The 20,490-nt window shown below is 45.4% G+C and overlaps 1 protein-coding gene across 1 annotated transcript in view; it reads left to right on the forward strand.

The window, feature by feature from the left end:
• Positions 1-5,722, forward strand: part of PTN (pleiotrophin) — an 86,273-nt gene extending 80,551 nt beyond the window's left edge. Inside the window, exon 5 of the mRNA XM_083572429.1 lies at positions 5,089-5,722. Coding sequence (XP_083428555.1) covers positions 5,089-5,141 — 53 coding nt within the window. The 3' untranslated portion in view covers positions 5,142-5,722. The remainder of the gene's footprint in view (positions 1-5,088) is intronic.
• Positions 5,723-20,490: the final 14,768 nt, after the last annotated feature.

Consider the following 20,490-nt stretch of genomic DNA (forward strand, 5'->3'; position numbering starts at 1 on the left):
GAGCTGGTTACAGCAGGAGGGGGAGACTCCCTGGCTTCTTCACCAGCCTGTCTCATCTCTGCCTCTTGGTCTCCCTCTGCCTCTGAATCTGGACTGCTCTCTGCCCCAGTCTCTTCCTGCTCACTATACCCTGTTGCCTCTTCCGTTCCCAACACCTTCCTCCTCCTCCCAGTCTGCTCCCTCTTCTCCCTCTGACCACTTATCATCGTCCCACCACCAATCCCCTGGCTCTGAGCCTTCTTCCCCTGGGGGGTTCCTATGGGGGGGTTCCCAGTTGCGCCTCCCACCACTCTCTGCATCCAGCCAGTCCATGACAACTGTGTAGCCTAAACTGTAACAGCTTTCTTCCAAAACTGAAATGGATGCTAATTAGATTGGTCTATGGCAGATCAAGAGAAAATAATGGGATGGTGGATTGTGTCCTAAACCAGAGATAGATGGCTTCCATCTTGCATAAGTTTTTTAAGTTTAACTAGAACCCCTAGTTATGGTGTAAAATTGAGTAAAAAATCATGCAGTTGTCTAAATTGGCCACAAATTTTATAATTTGGTCCTGGGAGAGAGGAACTTCCTGAGAAGCAGTAGGTGGGTGGAGCGTTAGAAGGAACAGCTAGGTTGTGGCTGCTGTCCCCACAGCCTCCTGGTCCAGACATCTCAGTTTGCCCAGTGTTAGAACTAGTCCTAATTTCAGATCATTCAATATAGGCCTGCCACTTCCTGTGATATGATTTTCCAAATTATGTAATTTATTTATTTAACAAGGTTTATATACTGCTTAATAACTAAGTTGTTTACAAAAAAAGTAGGTATAAATGCATTAAAAATAGCAATAAAAATAGTACTTAAAAATAGCAGGCACTATAAAATCAAAATGAGATAATATCAACAGATTATTTAAAAACAACTACCATGAATGTTTCTAAATATAAGTAGTGAAATTCCAACTCTACAATGCCACAATTCTATGATCCTATAACATGTTTGGATCGGCTTGCCTCCAAAAATCTCTCGGTAGCTTGGCCTCCATCATCTGCCATCTCTCTGTCTTTGCCTCTCTTCTGGAAGAAAGGAAAATCTATGCCCTTAGCAGACAGGGGGGAAATACAGCCAGCATGTGGGGCAGAGAAAGGGGACTGGGGGTGGGAAGCAGGGTCAAATAAGTTTATCAGGGAAGTAAACCCAGTTTCCGCAGTAAATAAGGAAGGAAAGCTGGGAGGTGTCTTGGTGTCTTTGTGTTTATAGATGTATGTGTAAAAACCTTTCTCTTGCTTTCCACTGAGCTGTGACCTGGTTTCTCCAGGAGCTGCCTGCTATTTTCAGTTTGTTCTAAGCTAGACCCTGAGACAATACCTCGCATGCCAAGTAGAGCTGGCACTTGTGATCAGAACGCCTCTGCCTCAACCAGAGACTATTCCTCATCATTCCTTCCTTGCTTCCGAGCCCCTGAATATTCTTTTTGAATTTTTATTTTAAGAAAAATCCTCATGCGTATTAGGTGTCTATAAAGTGGCATTGAATATATGCATTGGGAGTAGACCACTGCGGTGCTCCAGGTATGCTGTGGACTACACGTTCCATCAGCCTCAATCAGCATGCCCAATGGTAAAGGATGATGGGAGTAATAGTCCACAACATCAGTGGTCCATCACCGTGGTCCATCTATGGAGTAGATCATTGCTTTCTTGCAGGGGTGGCTCATCCCGTTACACCTGAGGTGAAACGGGAAAGTGCCACCCTACTCTGCTGCCACCTCCTGCAGAAGCCTCCCTTACGTGGATTCTGTGGCGGTGGCAGGTTACAGTGAAGTCTCACAAGGTTTCAGCAAGATCTCCTGAGATCTCACCAGAAATTGGCACCGTTGCCAGCACACGTCTGTAGAGGAAGCAGAGTGGGATGGCATGCTCTCCAACATTCCTCAGCTGAAAATAGGGGCATCCTATCCTACATCAGTATCACTGCTTTAAAGGGTCGGGCACCCCTGTTGCCCTTCATTAGCCATGAGAAGGGGATGTGCAGTTGTAGCTGTGATTCTAAGGGGGTGGGGATTAAGGTGGACTGGGTGCCTAATGATACCCAGAACATTCAAAGCATCCAGTATGACAAAGGTACTTTTGGATCAATAAGTGGCATTGGTATTGGTATTGGTATTGGTATTGGTATTGGTAACAATTGGCATTGTTAAACAGTTGATGATGACTGAACAACCGAAAATGTTCAGATCAATGTTTGGTCAAGATGAACAAAATGAGCCAGAGGATGAAGAAGAAGAATATGAGGTGGAAATGAGGAATACTCAGAAGCTTCAGACCAAATTGATGAAAAGTTGGGAGGACTGGATCACAGAATCACTAAATTGAAGGAAGCCGATTGTGATGTGGAAATGGAAACAACCTCCGTACAAGGATTTGGAGGAGGAGGAGGAGGAGATAAAATCACAGAGGCTGCTTTGGAGAACCATCTGGATTCTGATGAAGTTGAGAGGAAAAAAGCTTTGGGACTGGAGTCCTGGCCTTTCTTCACCTCTAGCAGAGAGAAAGTACTCTGCATATGATCTGGAGCACAGCAAATCTTCTCTCCCTATGAGAGAGTTGTGGAGGCTGAAGATCCCCACCTTACAATAGCTGCCTAAATAATCTCCTTTCCCAAGCAATCTGAGACTGCACTGACACACCTGTCTCTGCTCCTCACTCTTCATACCTCTTCTGATCCTGGGAGACCAGGTGGGAGGGGAGCTGGTCACAGCAGGAGAGGGAGACACCCTGGCTTCTTCACCAGCCTGACTCATCTCCATCTCTTGGCCTCCGTCCTCTCCTGCTGCAGCTTCTGATTCTGGACTTCTTTCTGCCAGACACTCCCTTCTCAACAAACCCTGTTACCTCTTCAGCTTCTGACAGCTCCTCTCAGATTTCTGCCTCTGACCATTTATCGTTGTCTCACCACCACTCCCCAGGCTCAGAACCTACTTCCCTTGGTGGTTCCCCAGCTGGTGCCTCCCACTATTCCTTTGTGTCCAGTCAGTCCATGACATCAGGTCTCATTATGTTTAGGAACGTTTACTTTCATGACGTGTATGCGGAAGATTGCATCCTGGAGCTTCGCCCTCTGTATAAGGTTACTCAGAAGTAAGTCCCACTTGATCCCAGGTCAGTGCTTGTGTGCAGTAGGACTCTTCGCTTATTTACTTCGCATATTTACTCAGTTTCATTGAGCTCGGCGAGAGCAACTACTTCATCTCCCCTAAGAAACCTAGCCCTGCACAACCCTGTCCTATGAATAACTTACTCTTGCTTTCCATCTTAAACACGTCTGCTTGGAAGTAAGCTCTGCCTCCTTCAATGGAATTAACTGGATGGAGAAGCAGAGTGAAGTCAACAAAGGCTGGCTGCCTTGCCTGGTGAAGGGATCGAAGGAGGCAGTGAGACACACAGGCATAACTGGGCAACTGCTCTTCCTTCCCTGCATGAGAGGAGCCCTCCAGGGAGGAAGCTCAATGGGTAGAGCTCTCTGCTGCATTCCAGCATGTGCCTGGCAATGAAAGTGAAAAGCAAGTCCTTCAGGAAGGAGGCGTGAGGGCTCTGACAGGGTCCTACACTCCACCCATCTTCTTCTCAAAGCCTAGTAAGCACTAACTAGGCTTCAGGAAGAAGCCCTCCTTCCTCTTTCCCAATGCCTCTACCCCACCCCCAATGGCTGGCTCTCTGTGACTAAGAGAGAAGCCGCAATGGCTTAAGGGTTTTCATGATTATCCCAGCATTTTGTGGCACTGGGAGGGTATGGGCCACCTTATGGGTTCCTGTTTTCTAAGAAGACATGCTCAGAACAGCAACTTGTGTAGAAACCTAGGAAGCAGGATCTTCTATCCAAATCTCCCTCCATTTCATGGCCTCATCTGCAAGCCACAAAAGTAGGGACGAATTTTTCTCTAGTGATTTGGGGGTAGGATAAAACTCATCAGGCTGGCAGCTGCCATTTTTTATTTCCCCCTTTTTCATTTGTGATCATTGCCCCTGCAGCCTAAGATATACAGAGGTACCTCGGGTTAAGAACTTAATTCGTTCTGGAGGTCCGTTCTTAACCTGAGGTACCACTTTAGCTAATGTGGCCTCCTGCTGCCGCCGCCGTGCAATTCCTATTCTCATCCTGAAGCAAAGTTCTTAACCCGAGGTACTATTTCTGGGTTAGCAGAGTCTGTAACCTGAAGCGTCTTTAACCCGAGGTACCACTGTATTGGAATGAGACATTCTGGAAAATATAAAATGGTAGGATCAGCTCAGTGGAGGTTTGAAGACATTTATTTCTGGTAAGCATTGGACATCCCTGTAAAAATCACTCCATTCCCATAAAAATGCTCAGAGGAGCAGAGATCCCCCTCCCAAAATGTCCCTCCCACCAAAAATAAAAAAAAAATGTTCAGGAAGAGCTTTTAGATATTACAAAGTTTGACCCAGGACTGCTCTAAGTGAGTGTAATTATTACATTTTCATAGTCTAAAATCAACTCTGTTTTGGTTGTCAGAGTGAAACATACCACTAGAAAAAAAGGTGTGCTTTAGTAACCGGCCGTGCACTGGCTCTGGATGACTCCTGGATCCTGCAACTCCTCAGGCTAATTGAGTCAACCGGGGTTTTGCTGGAGCTGGTTGAAGCAGCCCTAGATTTCCCCAGGGTTGGAGCAGGTGCAGGGAGAGTCTTCCTTGGTGCTTTTCTTTCTCCTTCCTCCTCCCGACCCAAATTGAAGACTCTGCAAGGCTTTCAGTTCAATTCAGATAGGATCAGGGACACTCTAGATGTTTGGGAAGAAACCTTTCTTCTTTCTTTGATTTTGGCTGTGTATCTGATCATTTCTGGCACCAGGATTTGGGAGGCACTCGCAGATGGCCCCCCAAACCTGGAGGAAACAAGGCGTGCAAAGTGAGCATTCTCTTAGGCTGCACCTGATCTTCTGGGATGCTTTTGTGAGCAATGGGACCACTGTTAGGGCAGTGATTCCTTTGCTAATCCTGGGGCCCTAGCAAATGTCCAGCTATGGCACCTTGTGGAGTTGTTTCTGATGCTCTTGTAACACTGTAATTTTTTCTTGTGTCAACAGAGCCCAAGAAAAAGAAAAAAGAAGGCAAGAAACAGGAGAAGACACTGGAATAGTGAAGATGTGCTGGGCTACGCGGGAAAGGGACTTCCTCGAATGTAATCGGTTAACAAGTTTCATTGACACCTAGGCGTTTTATCCAGAAGTTATTTATAGCTTAATTGTACAATAGGAAGAAATAAACGTACCAATTCGCCCTCTTTATTCTTCTTCTTTTTTATTTTTTACTTTAGTGTTTTAAGTGTATAACCTTAACCGCATTTGTAGAAGTCTGCCATAAAAAGGCAGTAATGTCATTTAGTACCTGATTTACTATTGTATATTGGAAAGTATAGATTCACCCCAAATCCCCCCCTTTCCTCTTTTGGAGTCCAATCTTCTTAAGGCCTGACTCTGCATGCTAAGGGCAGGACTTATGACCCACATGGAAATCCCACAGGACGTGTTCTATCGAGGTTCCATGATGTCAGAATGGTCTGTCCGTATGCTGCGCAGACTGGCTGTCTTATGATGTGTAAAACAGACTTTTTACGTTTTATAACAGCAAGAGTGGGTCTCTGTCCCCAGATTGTACCTGCCCTGAAATAACTAACTTGGTTGTAATTTACACCTTTTAATAAAACAACTTAAGGCTCTAGTCCATAATGATTTCTTAATGTGTTTCCTGAAAATGTTTTCCCTCCCATGAATGAACAGGGGATAGGTACAAAAATATGTTTGCACGGCAGGCTTCACTTTCTGCCACCACGAGCCAGTGTGGTGTAGTGGTTAAAAGCAGTAGTCTTGTAATCTGGGGAACTGGGTTCGCGTCTCCGCTCCTCCACATGCAGCTGCTGGGTGACCTTGGGCTAGTCACACTTCTCTGAAGTATCTCAGCCCCACTCACCTCACAGAGTGTTTGTTGTGGGGGAGGAAGGGAAAGGAGAATGTTAGCCGCTTTGAGACTCCTTCGGGTAGTGATAAAGCGGGATATCAAATCCAAAACCATGAAATGCTAAAAGAGCTAATAAGGTCTTCCCCACCTGAAAATAGCCTGTTTATACCCCACCCATCTGGCTGGGTTGACAGTGCTGATGTTGTTCATCTTTGTCCTTAAGCAATATCTGCACCCAAATCCCTATGCCAGTCTTCCTCGACTTGCAGCCCTCCAGATGTTTTGGACTACAAGTCCCATCATCTCCAGGCAGCATGGCGGATGGTCAAGGCTGATGGGAGATGTAGTTAGTAGCATCTGGAAAACACCTGGTTGGGGAAAGCTTCTCTATGCAAAGCAAGCTCTAGGACTTAAAAGTCATAGACACACTGCCTTGTTGCTTTTGGCCAAAAGTCCATCGAGCCTAGTTCACTGTCTCCATTAGTGGTCAGCTAGCTACTCCCCAGGAGCTCACAAGCAGGGCATGATGGGGGGCAATTGTCCCTTGTGTGACACGGCATGGCTTCCCTCTTATTGGAAGTAAATCTTGCCACAGCTTCTCTGTGCTATATTGACTTACGTAAACCTGTCAGTTTCCTTCTATTGAAATATTGATGATGGCTGGCATTTCAGAACAAAACAACAGAGTTCCACATAAGCAGACCTACCTTGCATGAAATAAAGTTCAGTGGATCTTTTTCCCTGCTCTTTGAGAGTGTTTCTGGACGACACTTTCAAAGGAGGTGTCTCTCCTGTCAGATACTAAGTGTTCTGAAGGTGGAGGGAGTACCTTTGTCCTTGAAAGTTACCCCAAAGATACCCTCAAAGGTTCTTAAAAATGCACAAATGTTCCCAATCCTTCTAGCTCGGTATATATTTCTTTGAAGCCTTTTAAACCTTACCTTTCAGCCACAAAGGGCTCTCATAGCAGCTAAGGAAGATCAGTGATAAGACAGGCCTTTACCTCGGGTTTACAAACTAAGAGGCACATGGCACAAAAGGAAAAGGGATTGAGAGGGATGAAGAAGAAAAAGAAGAAAATTCAGGCACCAGTTCTTACTTATGCTAGTTATTGGAACCAGCCAGCTGCTATGGAACACTGTTCAAGGAGAGGAAGAGACAAAAGTTGCTGTTCTCTCAGCAGAGCTTATTCCGTGGCCCAGCTTCTGTCCCTCATCTTGCTCCATGGTCAAGCAATTGCCATCTTGAACCATATGATAGCGGTACTCAATCCATGTTGCTAGTCCCCAGGACCTGGTATGTAATGGCACATTGTCTTTGAATATAGAGCTATTGTGGAGAGCTGTTCTGACGGATATGGCATCTGTGTCATTATTATTTTTCTCACAGTAGCCATCCCAAAATGTTGTGAACACCACAAGCATGAGTTTTCCTCCTGCACCCACAGTCTGGTTACAGAAGGCTTTCTTCACTTTCCATAAACATAAGCAGGGCGGGCCCAGAAGATTTTGCCGCCTGAGGCAAAATGGAAAGTGCCAGTGCTGCGTCCTCTGTAGCTTCCAGCTGCATCCTCATCCCTCGCAGCAATAGCTTGCTTAGTAGTGGCCCTGAGTTTTAACATGTGCATTTAAAAATGGGTGTTTGTTATTATTTTTCCAGCTTGCTTCACATTCCGTACTTACAAGTATCATTCCAAGGCAAATTTCCTCGACCTGCTACCTTGGTCGATGTTGCTGGATTGCAACTCCCATCACCATTGAACTATGTCTCTTCTGGCTGGGGCTGATAGGAGTTGTAGTCCATTGGGTGGGGGGAGCATCAGGTGGAGAAGACTTGTTCCCAATACTTATGCCATCAAATATCTTGCCGTTTCCTGCTGCGACGACCCAAAACAAATCGATGCCAATGCATAATTTCAACAGCTTTTAGTGTTTGTTGATTCTCTGTGAGTGCCCTTATGCTACTGGGCTTGCGCTCATGCTTAGACAGCGGAGAAATCTTTTAAGTGGCTGTCAAGGTGTGTTTCTGTTTACAAAAGCAACTCCCAGGGACATTTTGACATTACACAGGGCAAGCAAGCTGAGACTTTCACCACATCAATAAGTCATTGTCCCAAAGGATATTTGTGCCTCACATTGTTCTGTCTATAAGAAACAAATCCTCTAACTTTAGCTTCATTGACACAAGCCTGTTATAAGCACTGAGAACCACCCAACACACACACACACACACACACACACACACACACACAAGCATATAGTGCTGTACACAACTTCTGAGGAAAGATGATTTAACACAATCTAGAGAAAGCTTTGCAAGGTAATTGGTTTGAGAACAACACACGTCTCTGGTGAGTCCCCCATAATATGGAAGATCTCATTGCATTGCAATGCAATCTCTGTGGCAACCTTTTTTTTCTTTTCTTTTTCCAGGGAAAGGGCAGTGGTGGAGGAAAGCAGCTTCTATTTATATAAAGACGATTGGTTTCCTGGCTGACCCAAGTCATTTTGATGGCCCAAAGAGCTGTAATGTGTGATCTAAGGGTCAAATGAAATGTGATACTCAGTGACACTTTTTTTTAAAAAAAATGCAAATAGCATCTGCCTGGGGTGGGAACAATTACTGAGATTGCAGCAGGTGTTGCGGGGGGGGGGGAGAGACCTCCCATCCTGTGGTCCTAATGAAAACCATTTCTCCAAAACTGCTCATCGTATTGGGAGGAAACCTTCCATTAGTGCCAGTGGCAGCTTCCCTCCCAATGCAAATAGCAGCTTTGGGTGAGTGATTTCATACCCTCATTGCAGCAGGACAGAAAAGGGTTAACCCTACCACCACCACCTCTCTGCTGTAATCCGAGCAATTAATGTCTCTTCTCCAGGAAGAACTATTTGCATTTAAAACCAAAATGAAATGGTTATATTAAATCAAAATATTGATTTACTTAGCATGGCTACTCTGGCCCTAAGGGGTGTGACCCAAAATCCCTTTGCAGTGTTTCCAGGTGACACCTTTTGGGACCAAACTAGCTATGCTAGTAAATTCATTTATTGATTTAATGTAACCATGACTTTTTTTATCAGCCAGAACTCGTCAGAACTCAATTCTGGCTCCTGTCAGGTGGGCACCATTGCCATTATAAGAGAACAAGAGAGGTGTTTATGGTGAGTTCCAGCACCTCTTTTTCTAGAAAAATAGCACCGAATGTAACCATTTTTTTGAGACTTCCTGGAGGCATTATATCACTCATTGGTCCTTAAATTCCAACAGCCCTTGCTTAACTCACTTGTCATAATATATTTTTGTGAACTGTAGGAGAGCAAATTTCTTGATTGTCTCTGCAGAGACTACAGAGTCTTAAACATCTTCCATCTGTGCATATATCAATAGACATACATAATCCTACTAATAAAGGAACACACAGAATGGTCTGTTTGCAGAGATGGAGAGAGCGAGAAGAAAGAGCCCTGTCCCAAAGGCAGCTGCTGGCAGATGTGCAACTAGTAGATCCTATGCATGCATTCATTCAGAAGCAATTCTGTCATAGGTCCAAACTAGATTTGACATCAAATGTGTCTTTGCATTTGCATTTAGCATGCACGTTTTAAATACATAAGTAAGCAAGCAAGCAACCACTGTGTGTGTGTGCTGGTAATTCTGGCATCTCGGTGCTTAGCAGTGGGTGGGCAGAGTGGAGGTTTAACCATTTCCTCCCTGCTGAAATCCTGACAAAAAAGATCTCTCCTCTGAAGATGCTATTTGCATTGGGACAGACTCTGTCACTGGCGCCTATGGGAGCTTTCCTCTCAAGACAAACAGCAGATTTGGAACAGTAGTTTTCTGTGAGGCTCTCAGCAGGGCTGAAAACAGTTGAACTTCACCTCCTCAGCTGCTGATTTCCTTCTAATGATCAGTTGCACCCACTGGTGACTGTCATGTGCATTTTTTTAAAAAAGGCTTGGCCTTGAATTCATTGGGATTTACTTTCCTGTAAATGTAATACTGAGATACTGAGGAAGTCAAAACTTGAAGGAGGAGGAGGAGGAGAATAGCAGCCAAGTTTCCCCCAGAGGGGAAGTGATGGTGAAGGAACAGCCGTGCTGTCAACAGGACTTCTTTTTCTTCACTATCTCCTCCCTTCTGGGAGCAAATGGCAAGCAGAGCAAACCTGTCTGCCCTGAAAATCCCTGCCTTTTGCAGCAGCTGCTAGTAGAAGACAGTCTTTGCTACCTTCTCCAGCATTTCAGAAGAGATGGAAGCAGATTCAGTTCTGTATGTTTCGCCATTCAGAAGCTAATGAGTGAACCTTGCCTTCTGCACAGTCAAAGGTGTTTTAATCTTTACAAAGACTGTCACAGACATTTGCTTCTATAATTTTAACAATTATAATATCAACCAGAGTATATTGATCGAAAAAGCTGATCAGTGGCGTAGCGTGGGGGGTGCAGGGGGGGCCGGCCGCACCGGGCGCAACATCTGGGGTTAGGGCAAATCCATGGGTTAGGGGGCGCAAATCCACGGGTTAGGGGGCGCAAATCCACGGGTTAGGGGGCGCAAATTACTTGCCTTGCCCCGGATGCTGACAACCCACGCTACGCCACTGAAGCTGATCATGTTGTCTGGCTGGAATTTCTTACTTTATTTTTAAGGCATGGTGCCTTAGCTTTGACTCCTTCTGTGCCCCATGGGCAAGCTAACCTGCTTCTTAGTCTGAATGCTTGCAGGGTCCCAGCAAGAGACCTGGTTTTCCAGTTTGCCTCTCTCCACTTGCTATTAGTGTTATGTGTCTTGCTGCTAGTCCTGACGCCTGGCAGCCTTTAAGGGCAGAGTGAGGCAGGGGACACACACAAGCTTCTTATGATAAGGGATGCTTTGTCCATGGGCAGTTTAGTGGGTGGCCTGGTTGGGTGCCATTGCTGCTCACTGCTTGCTTATCAGCTCTGTTTCTAATATAAGCAAGCCTTCTGGCCTCTCAAAAGGAGAATAAAAGGCTCTGGAATAGTGGCTGAGACAGAAAACAGTCCGCAAGCACAGATCAAGATTGCTGAAGGGCAAAGAAAGCAAGGGGAGACGACTGGAAGAAAATTCTGCAGCACCAAGTGTCAAACAAGGAGGTTGCCAGTTATGCATCACCCCAAAGAGGTCCTAGGTTTGCCAGTGTGGTGTAGTGGTTAAGAGTGGTGGACTCGTAATCTGGTGAACGGGTTCGCTTCCCCGCTCCTCCACATGCAGCTGCTGGGTGACCTTGGGCTAGTCACACTTCTCTGAAGTCTCTCAGCCTCACTCACCTTACAGAGTGTTTGTTGTGGGAGGGAAAAGGAAATTCTTAGCCACTTTGGGACTCCTTAGGGTAGTGATAAAGCAGGATATCAAATCCAAACTCCTCCTCCTCCTCTTCTTCTTCGTTTGCATCAAATTTGCAGCTCCTTTTTTATATGATGCAAATTTTGAAATATTTACTGTTGTTACATTGGTGCTTCCTAAAGTTGGTGGTACCACAACATTGAGGGTGGGATTTCCTGGGATGACTAAGAAGCAAGGAACACCGGATGTGTAAATGATCACCAGACTTTGAAAAGTTGGTAGCACTGGATCAAGTTCATTAATTTTGTTGAATTTTAACTATATTTTGAATAAATGTGCAATTGTTACTGATTTTGAATTTTACCGGGTTATTATCTCTTTACTGGGTCATGCAAACCACTACTCTGAAGAATGCTTTTTATAGCATAGGGAGCACTGGAGACAGGTTTATGGAACCATACATTATCTCATCAACGGTACACCAGTCCTAAAAGGTAAGTCAATATTGTTATTTTCGTTTTTCAGGTGGCCAAATGTGTGTGCAAATAAAGCTAAGAGAGCACTGGGGTTTTCCTTTCCAAATTGTGCTTTGCATTCACCTGTGCCTCCTGCTTCCTTAATACTGGTGAAGCAGCAAAAGGATATCACTAAAGAAAATAAGCCTTAGCACACATTTGTTCAGGAAATACAATTTATTTCCAATGTGTGAATGTCACCTTTCTGCTGCAGCGCACACTGTTTTGACAATTCTGGCCTTTACAAATTGCTAGTTGTGGCGAGAAGGAAAACTGTAGATCGTTCTTAAGTCAGACAATTCTTTAAAAATCTTATACAAAACAGCAATGCAGCCAACATCATCATTAAAATAAAACTAAAGCGGGCAAAATGTCCTCCCAGTTTGCCAAGCCCATTTGCAGCCTGCAAAGTTGGAGTAACATTTTGGCTTTTTGGAAGGGGGGGGAGTGAAATTAGCATTAAAGGGGATAAATGTTCCTTCCCACTTCCTGATGGCAACAGCCACTCTCGCCTTTGCTGCTGGAGCCACTTCTGTACCTCTTCAATCAATCAATCAATCAATCAATCAAATCTTTATTACAGTCATAGACCAGCATAAGTAGGGTGGAATACAATCATTTAGAATCTATAAAACGTTTTGGAAAGCTAAAAAGTATTGAAACAGAAGGTATATCTAAAGAACTATAAAAATCTAAAGGAAACTAAAAGAATCTAAAAGAAGGGTAAAGAGCATTAAGAGATGTGGAGGAGCATAAAACAATAGTGTATAAAAGACTATAACTATCAGTTTAGAGAGCACTCTGATGTGAGTGTTCATTTAATCTAGTTTGTGGCACACACCGCTGTGCAGAATCTGGCAACACTGTATGTTGGAACAGGGTTGATACCTGAAAGCAGCAGGGAGGTATAGAATTGACCTGTGTGCCCTGGGTACTTATGGAGTAGTGGGGAGATGAGACGAATACGAATGTCTCTATAGACACTGGAGAAGCACATGCTCTATCACTTCTATTTGCCCAGAGTCACAGGGGCATTGTGTCTCCAAGTTGCGTGTTCAGACCCAGAGACCTCCCCCCTAAATAAATTCACACTTGACTCAAATTTTAGTTTTGGTTTTGGCAGAATTTAGGCCACAACTTTATTGATTACAGAAGGTGAGTGGTTGCATAGGCTCTGGTTCGACTAGCTCCCTGCACCCTTTCAGGCAGTGCTGACCCAGGGCACCAGCATAGGTCAGCCAAGGGTGAACACCTGGGTGGGCGAAAAGCTGGGAGCAGACTATGTTCACCACCCAGATTTCCCCCCCCCCCGGACCCAGGCACGGGCTCAACCCCCTTAGGGGTTGACCAAACCATCAAATCCCCAGATTCCTTTAACGGAATACCCTTCACATAGGGATTGCAAGACTGCTCTCCCATCCCTATCACCTGCAAATGGTTTTCTGCAAATGGCGGCGCGCATAGACGCTGCGGCTTAGTGCTCTCCCTTAGCGTTTTGTTTTGTTTTATTATTTTTACTTGGTCTGAGTATGTCTGACCGGGCAAGAAAGATTTACAGCAGGCAGGAACTTCTGAAGGTCGGATTACAGTGTGAACAAGCTGTAAGAGCTGATTATTTTCGCCTAGATAACGTTCCGGTGGGAGTAGCCAGGCCGCCGGGCTCTCCATGGATTACTATGCCTCCAGGGAGGAGGCGAAGGCGGCGTAGAGACAGGAGGCAAAGGCGGGGTTGTCGGGCTGGCGTCCTGGTAAGATTACAGAGGAGTCCATCTAAACCACCACTCCCCAGCATATTTCTTGCCAATGTGAGATCTCTTGCCAACAAGATGGATGAATTGAGGTTGCAGGCAGCAAAGAACAGCCTTGTAAAAGATTGCTGCGTTTTATTTGTCATTGAGACATGGCTTCAACCGTCCATACCAGACACAGCTATTCAGTTGGAAGGCTGGGTGGTACACCGTCATGACCGAGGCATGGACTTCGGAAAAACTAGAGGAGGGGGGCTGTGCGTATATGTGAACAAATGCTGGTCCAATAATTCTAAGACTGTGGGCAGTCACTGTTCACCGGATTTGGAATATGTGGCTGTTAAATGTAGACCAGCCTATCTCCCTAGGGAGTTTACAGCTGTTATGTTAACTGGTGTGTACGTGCCACCAGATGCCAATGCCAACTTGGCTTTGGGACGTCTGCAGAGCCTTATCAGCAGCCAGCAAGACAAGTATCCTGAAGCTGTGCACATCATTGCGGGAGACTTCAACCATGTAGAACTTAAAACAGTGCTCCCAACGCTCTATCAGCATGTGAAATGTCCCACAAGAGGGGACAAGACACTAGATAAAGTTTATTCGAATGTAAATCACGGCTATAGGGCTTTACAGCTGCCACACTTGGGCCAGTCCGACCATATGTCTTTGTTCCTGGTACCAGCATATATCCCACTCAGGAAACGGGCTCCCACAATATTAAAATCTGTTAAAATCTGGCCTGAAGGTGCTATTCACCAGCTGCAGGACTGCTTTGAGAGAACTAATTGGGATATTTTCGATCGTTCAGACCTGGAGGAGCACACGGCGGCAGTTCTGTGCTATATCAATCACTGCACAGACACTGTCACAGTAAACAAATCCATCCGGTTTTATCCCAATCAGAAACCCTGGATGAATAGAGAGGTCCAGGGCCTGTTGCGGGAAAGGAACAGGGCTTTCAGGTCAGGCGAGGTGCAGCTTTACAGTGTGGCAAGAGCAAACTTGAAGAGGGGTATTCGACAGGCAAAACGGGATTATAGGCTGAGGATTGAGGATAATTTAAGGAGCAACAACACAAGACAGATGTGGCAGGGGATTCAGCACATTACCAACTACAAACCTAACCTTGGTGCTGTCGACGGTGACCCTTTGCTGGCGGAGGAGCTTAACCTCTTCTTTGCTCGCTTCGAGAGGGAGCCACCTGAGACGCCGGTATTACAGCCACCAGCCCTTAGGGGCCCCTCATTCACGGTAGAGGAGCATGAGGTGAGAAAGGTATTGAGGATGGTGAATCCGAGGAAGGCGGCTGGACCTGATGGCATCACTGGAAAGGTGTTGAAGGGCTGTGCGGATCAGCTGGCGAGGGTCTTTACTAAGATCTTCAACAAGTCCTTACACCAGTCTATTGTCCCACCCTGCCTGAAGTCGTCAACTATTGTCCCTCTGCCCAAAAAATCCACAATCAGTAGTTTGAACGACTACAGACCAGTTGCACTGACTCCAATCATCATGAAGTGTTTTGAGAAACTGGTGCGCCGTCATATTATTTCCTGTCTTCCATCAACTTTTGACAACTACCAGTTTGCATACAGGGCAAATAGATCCACAGAGGACGCTATCACCACCACTCTCCATGCTGCTCTGTCCCATCTGGAGCAGCCGGGGAGTTATGTGAGGCTGCTGTTTGTGGATTTTAGCTCAGCTTTTAACACTATTCTCCCCCATAGACTGGTGTCCAAGCTAGAGGCGATTGGACTCTCCAACTCCACCTGTCTCTGGGTTTTGGATTTTTTGTCAGAACGTTCTCAGAGGGTTAGAGTAGGGTCACATATGTCCACAGCCCTTAGCCTTAACACCGGCTCACCACAGGGTTGTGTGTTGAGTCCCCTGCTCTATGCTCTCTATACGTATGACTGTACAGCCATCTATTCCAGCAACAAAATCATCAAGTTTGCTGATGACACTACGGTGGTAGGGCTCATTTCAGGAGGGGATGAGTCCGCCTATCGGGACGAGGTGGAGCGGCTCTGTGTTTGGTGTGGAGAGAACAATCTGGCTCTTAATACGGCTAAGACCAAGGAATTAGTGGTGGATTACAGGAAAAAAAAGGCGGACATTCAGCCCTTGCATATCAATGGGGAACGGGTGGAGAGGGTGGCGGAATTCAGGTTTTTGGGAGTAACTATCGATCAGGGCATGACTTGGAGCGCAAATACCACTGCTCTGGTGAAGAAGGCCCAGCAGAGAATTTATTTCCTCAGACTTTTAAAGAAGAACAATCTGAGTGAGAGACTGCTGGTGTCCTTCTACCGAGGCTCCATAGAGAGCATTCTTACATACTGTATTTGTGCTTGGTTCTCCAGTTGTACAGCTAGGGAGAGGAAGGTGCTCCAGAAGGTCATAACCACAGCACAAAGGATTATTGGTCAACCTCTCCCATCCTTGGAAGAATTGTACGGTTCCCGTTGTCTTAGGAAAGCAAACAACATCCTGCAGGATTCATCTCACCCGGGATACAGTCTGTTTGCACTACTGCCGTCTGGCAGGAGATATAGAAACATCAAGTCAAGGACAAATAGACTGAAAAACAGTTTCTACCCGAGAGCTGTGGCCCTTTTGAATGCTGTAACTCGATAGTGTGACTTGGGAGATTGATGGGTGTGGGTGTGGGTGTGGCTGGAATGTGGTTTGTGGGTTGTTGTTGTTGTTTTGCTTTTGTTGTTTTTAAGGGATGGCATCCAATTTCGTTGCACTTGTGCAATGTTGCACGTGTGTAATGACAATAAAGAATCTATCTATCTATCTATCTATCTGAACCAGTGCCTGTCCGCAACCTTGTGTTGTGACGATTAGCTATGCGGCAGGCGAAACCCAAATGGCAACAGCCAATCAGCCAAGTGGGTAAATTCCTGCCATGCCCCTGTCCCAATGACAGACGACACACAATGGCATAGCAAGGTCAATTGCACAATGCCCTAAAATTAGGGAGAGGTGGGCAGGTGTTCCAAACGCACAAGGTGAAAGACGAAGCTCTGGGTCATGTGCATAGGTCCCTCAATCTGTTTAGATTGCACCCCATTGACCAGATTGAACCCAACATCAAGGGACCTACCAATCGGGTGTTGTGGCTAACCAATCCAACCCACCCACAACACAGGAGGTCAGTCATAGAATCATAGTATCATAGAATCATAGAATCATAGAATCATAGAATCATAGAATCATAGAGTTGGAAGAGACCACAAGGGCCATCGAGTCCAACCCCCTGCCAAGCAGGAAACACCATCAGAGCACTCCTGACATATGGTTGTCAAGCCTCTGCTTAAAGACCTCCAAAGAAGGAGACTCCACCACACTCCTTGGCAGCAAATTCCACTGTCAAACAGCTCTTACTGTCAGGAAGTTCTTCCTAATGTTTAGGTGGAATCTTCTTTCTTGTAGTTTGGATCCATTGCTCCGTGTCCGCTTCTCTGGAGCAGCAGAAAACAACCTTTCTCCCTCCTCTATGTGACATCCTTTTATATATTTGAACATGGCTATCAGTCTCCAGGTCTCACCGCAACACATGCCCTCTTTTAGGGAAGACACAATTAAACAATCTTCCTTTTCTCTCCTAACTCTGCTCCTCCTTGTGCCTTCAGTTCTGCAGTGGCATCATCCCATACTTGGGGAGGTGGGGAGCCTGGGAAATTGAATATTCCCATGGCACCTCAATCCTTAGTATGGAGTCAGTGCTACGTTTCTTGGGGTTCCTGCTACTTCCAGGACAGCATTCTAGGCATTAGGAAGGAAGGAAGCCTTGCACAGAGGCTCTTAGCAAGTTGTCTCTATACCCCACCCCCCAGCGAAGCTCCTGCCTTGCTACCAGGAAATATTTTTTGGGAATGAGATGGTGAGGCTGGGTTGAGGAGCTCACAGGAGGTCCACCCAGGGTATGGCATGGTGTGGAAAGTGACGTTCACCTCCTGCATTGTTCCCACTAACATCTTCATTAGGAGTCTGGCAGTGTCTGAATTCAAAATTCGATCAAACTATTTTCCACTGTGGGAGGGGGCGGGTAATAGAATTTGCAGAGACCAGCCAACTTCATTAGTGCGAAGTAAAGCTGCTGCAGAGAACTAGTGGAGAATCTAGGCTCCGCCTTGGAAAATGAACTCAGCAGGGCTTCAGGAAAAGGAACTCTGTGTTCTTTAGACCCCTTCATGCAGTTCTTTGGCCTGAATTTCTACAGCATGGGAATTACTTTTCACCAGCGTAAGACGGAGGGTGGGGCGGCTATTCTTTCTCCTTTTTGCTGGTTAGCCTCATGAACCACAACCCATAAAATCCTGGACGGTCTTTGCTGCCAAGTAAAGATGAGCTTATAAATGAACAGGGAGGGGGGAAAGATTGATGGGGGAAAGGCTGGAAACATTCAACCTGCACCATGAAATAAACTCTGCATTTTCAATTATTCTCTTGCATAAACATGCCACGACAGGCAAAGCAAGTCTGGCAGCCTTATCAAAGGGAATTTGGAATTTGAGTTTGCAGTCCTCCCTGTGATACCATCGCAAGAGGCCCCTAGACTGTCTTCGGCTATCAGGGAAATAAACATATACTTTAAATAAATGCTTTGGCTCTGCTCTGAGAAAGTTGCCTTCAGGAGATATGTGTATTTTCGGCAGTCACTCAGTGCTGCCAGTCGCTTCTCTGGCCTACCTGAGGAATGATGGGGAAACTTTCAGAAACATTATTTTCACCCATTCCTTCACAGTAGTGATATCAATACTCTAGGACTCGCATCTCTTTCTTGCGTTTCTTAACAATTAATGTCTTCGCCATAAGGTCCCAGAGCAGATGACAATCTTATAAAAGCACAACATTTAGCTCAGTATAATAATAATAATAATAATAATAATAATAATAATAATAATAATTTATTTGTATCCTGCCCATCTGTATTGCCTCCATTGACTAGCAGCAGCTCTCCAGATTTTTTTTTAAGACAGGGAATGTTTCTAATCCCTAATAGAGTTACCGGAGATTGAATCTGGGACCTTCTGCATGCAAAGCAGATGCTCTGCCGCTGAGATACGGCCCTTCCCCTTGGATGGAACAATCCTCATCTATACCACCCTGAGCCCCTTGGAAGAAGGGGGGAAATAATCACAGTGTTGTTTACTTTGTCTGCCAGTAGCTCTCCAGTGCTTTTGGAATGTGAGTTGTCAGAGAATGAAGGAGAGACCTTTTTGCAGTGGTGACTGGTGCTCTTTGGGACTGGTGGGGTGGAAGGCAGAGAAACATATAGTAGATGGAGCCAGAGCCAATGACTAAGGACCCATCAACACTATCCTACCACTTTAAACAGTCATTGTTTCCCCCAAAGAATCACAGGGACTGTAGTTGCTTAAGGGTGCCGAGACCCCCATTCTCCTCACAGAGCTGCAAGTCTCACAGTGGTGTAACACTCAATGTCTCTTCCCAGTGCTTTTTTTCTGGGGGGGGGGGAATGCAGGGCTACCCCTAAACATTTTGTGAATCTAATGGGAGAAGAAACTAGTTTTTTAAACAAACAAACAAACACCTTTCTTCTCTAGCATGGTGAATCGTCAGTCCCGTTGCTGCCCCTGATGGCGGCCTCATTTTCTGTCACGGTGTTTCCTGAGTCTCAGACAGAAGTGAGCGTTTAATGTGTGAAGTAGGATTTGGAATCTAGCACTTCCGGTGTGGAAGTTACTGTGAGCTGTCAGCTGTGTAATATGAGGTAATGCATGTTCTTCATACTTTTGTCCATTACTATATTTATTTTCCCTGATTTGAACTATAAAATGGTGATTTTACTGAGTCAAAATGAGAGTACCCCTAAACATTTTTTTAAAAGAAAAAAGCACTGTCTCTTCCCATGGAACTCTGCGAAATGTAAGCCCAGGGATACAAAGGCAACAACACACCCAGTCCAGCATCCTGCTCTCACAGTGGCCAATCAGATGAGTTTGGGAAGCACAAAAGTAGGGCCTGAGCTCAATAGCATCTCTCCCCACTTGTGGTTCCCAGCAGCTAGCATTCAGAGACATATTGCCTCTGATAGTGGAGGCAGAACATAGCCATTGTGGTTGGTTGCTCTTGATAGTCTTCTTCTTCATAAATGAATTTGCCCAATCCTCTTTTGAAGCCATCCAAGTGGATGAGCATTTTCCCTTATTGCAATAGCATATTCCATGGTTCATCAATGTGCTGTGTTCCAGCACTGATCTTCATTGGATGGCCCCAAATTCTACTATTATGAGAGATGGAGAAGAAGCATCTCCATTGGTTTGTGCAATGGCTGCATTGATAAGGGCAAGAGCTGCAGAAGACCTTTGGGACAGGAAGGTCCCTAGCAGTGACTTCAAGAAGCAACTATACTCCTGCAAGCATGTTTTCCGAGCACTTGTGAATTGCCAGAGAGTATGCTCGTACTCGATTGTTAGGTTGCTTATAAATGTGGTCTATGCCAGTCTTCAGTTAAATCTCTCGAGGCACTGTAGAATAAAATCATAGCAACAACAAATACATATATAACACACTGGAAAATTAAAATTAAAATAAAACAGCAGGAGCACCAATTGAAAACAAAGCCATAAAATTGAAAAATGGCAGCTGAAAACAGCCAAAAATATCAACAGAAGAGATAAAATCGTAATCAAGGCAACTTAGAACACAATCCTATGGTCCCTGGGAGAGTGTTCCATGGGACATGGGATTTTTCAGATCTTCCTTTCCAAGGGCCAGAAGAGAGAGTGTTCTGCTCTTCGAGATGAAGATCTGACACTGTAAGCCTCCTTATCTGTGAGTGCAGAAATGTCAGCAGCCAGTACTTCTGTGATGTCAGAATTCTGACGTTGGAGGGGACAAATGGAAGGAGTCCCAGGGAAGCTTCCAGATCCACCTCTGATTCTGTAATGTATAGATGGGGGGAAATTCAGTTCAGTTCACATTTTAACTC

This window comes from Podarcis filfolensis (genome assembly GCF_964270895.1).
Source record: "Podarcis filfolensis genome assembly, chromosome: 10".
NCBI classification, from domain to species: Eukaryota; Metazoa; Chordata; class Lepidosauria; order Squamata; family Lacertidae; genus Podarcis; species Podarcis filfolensis.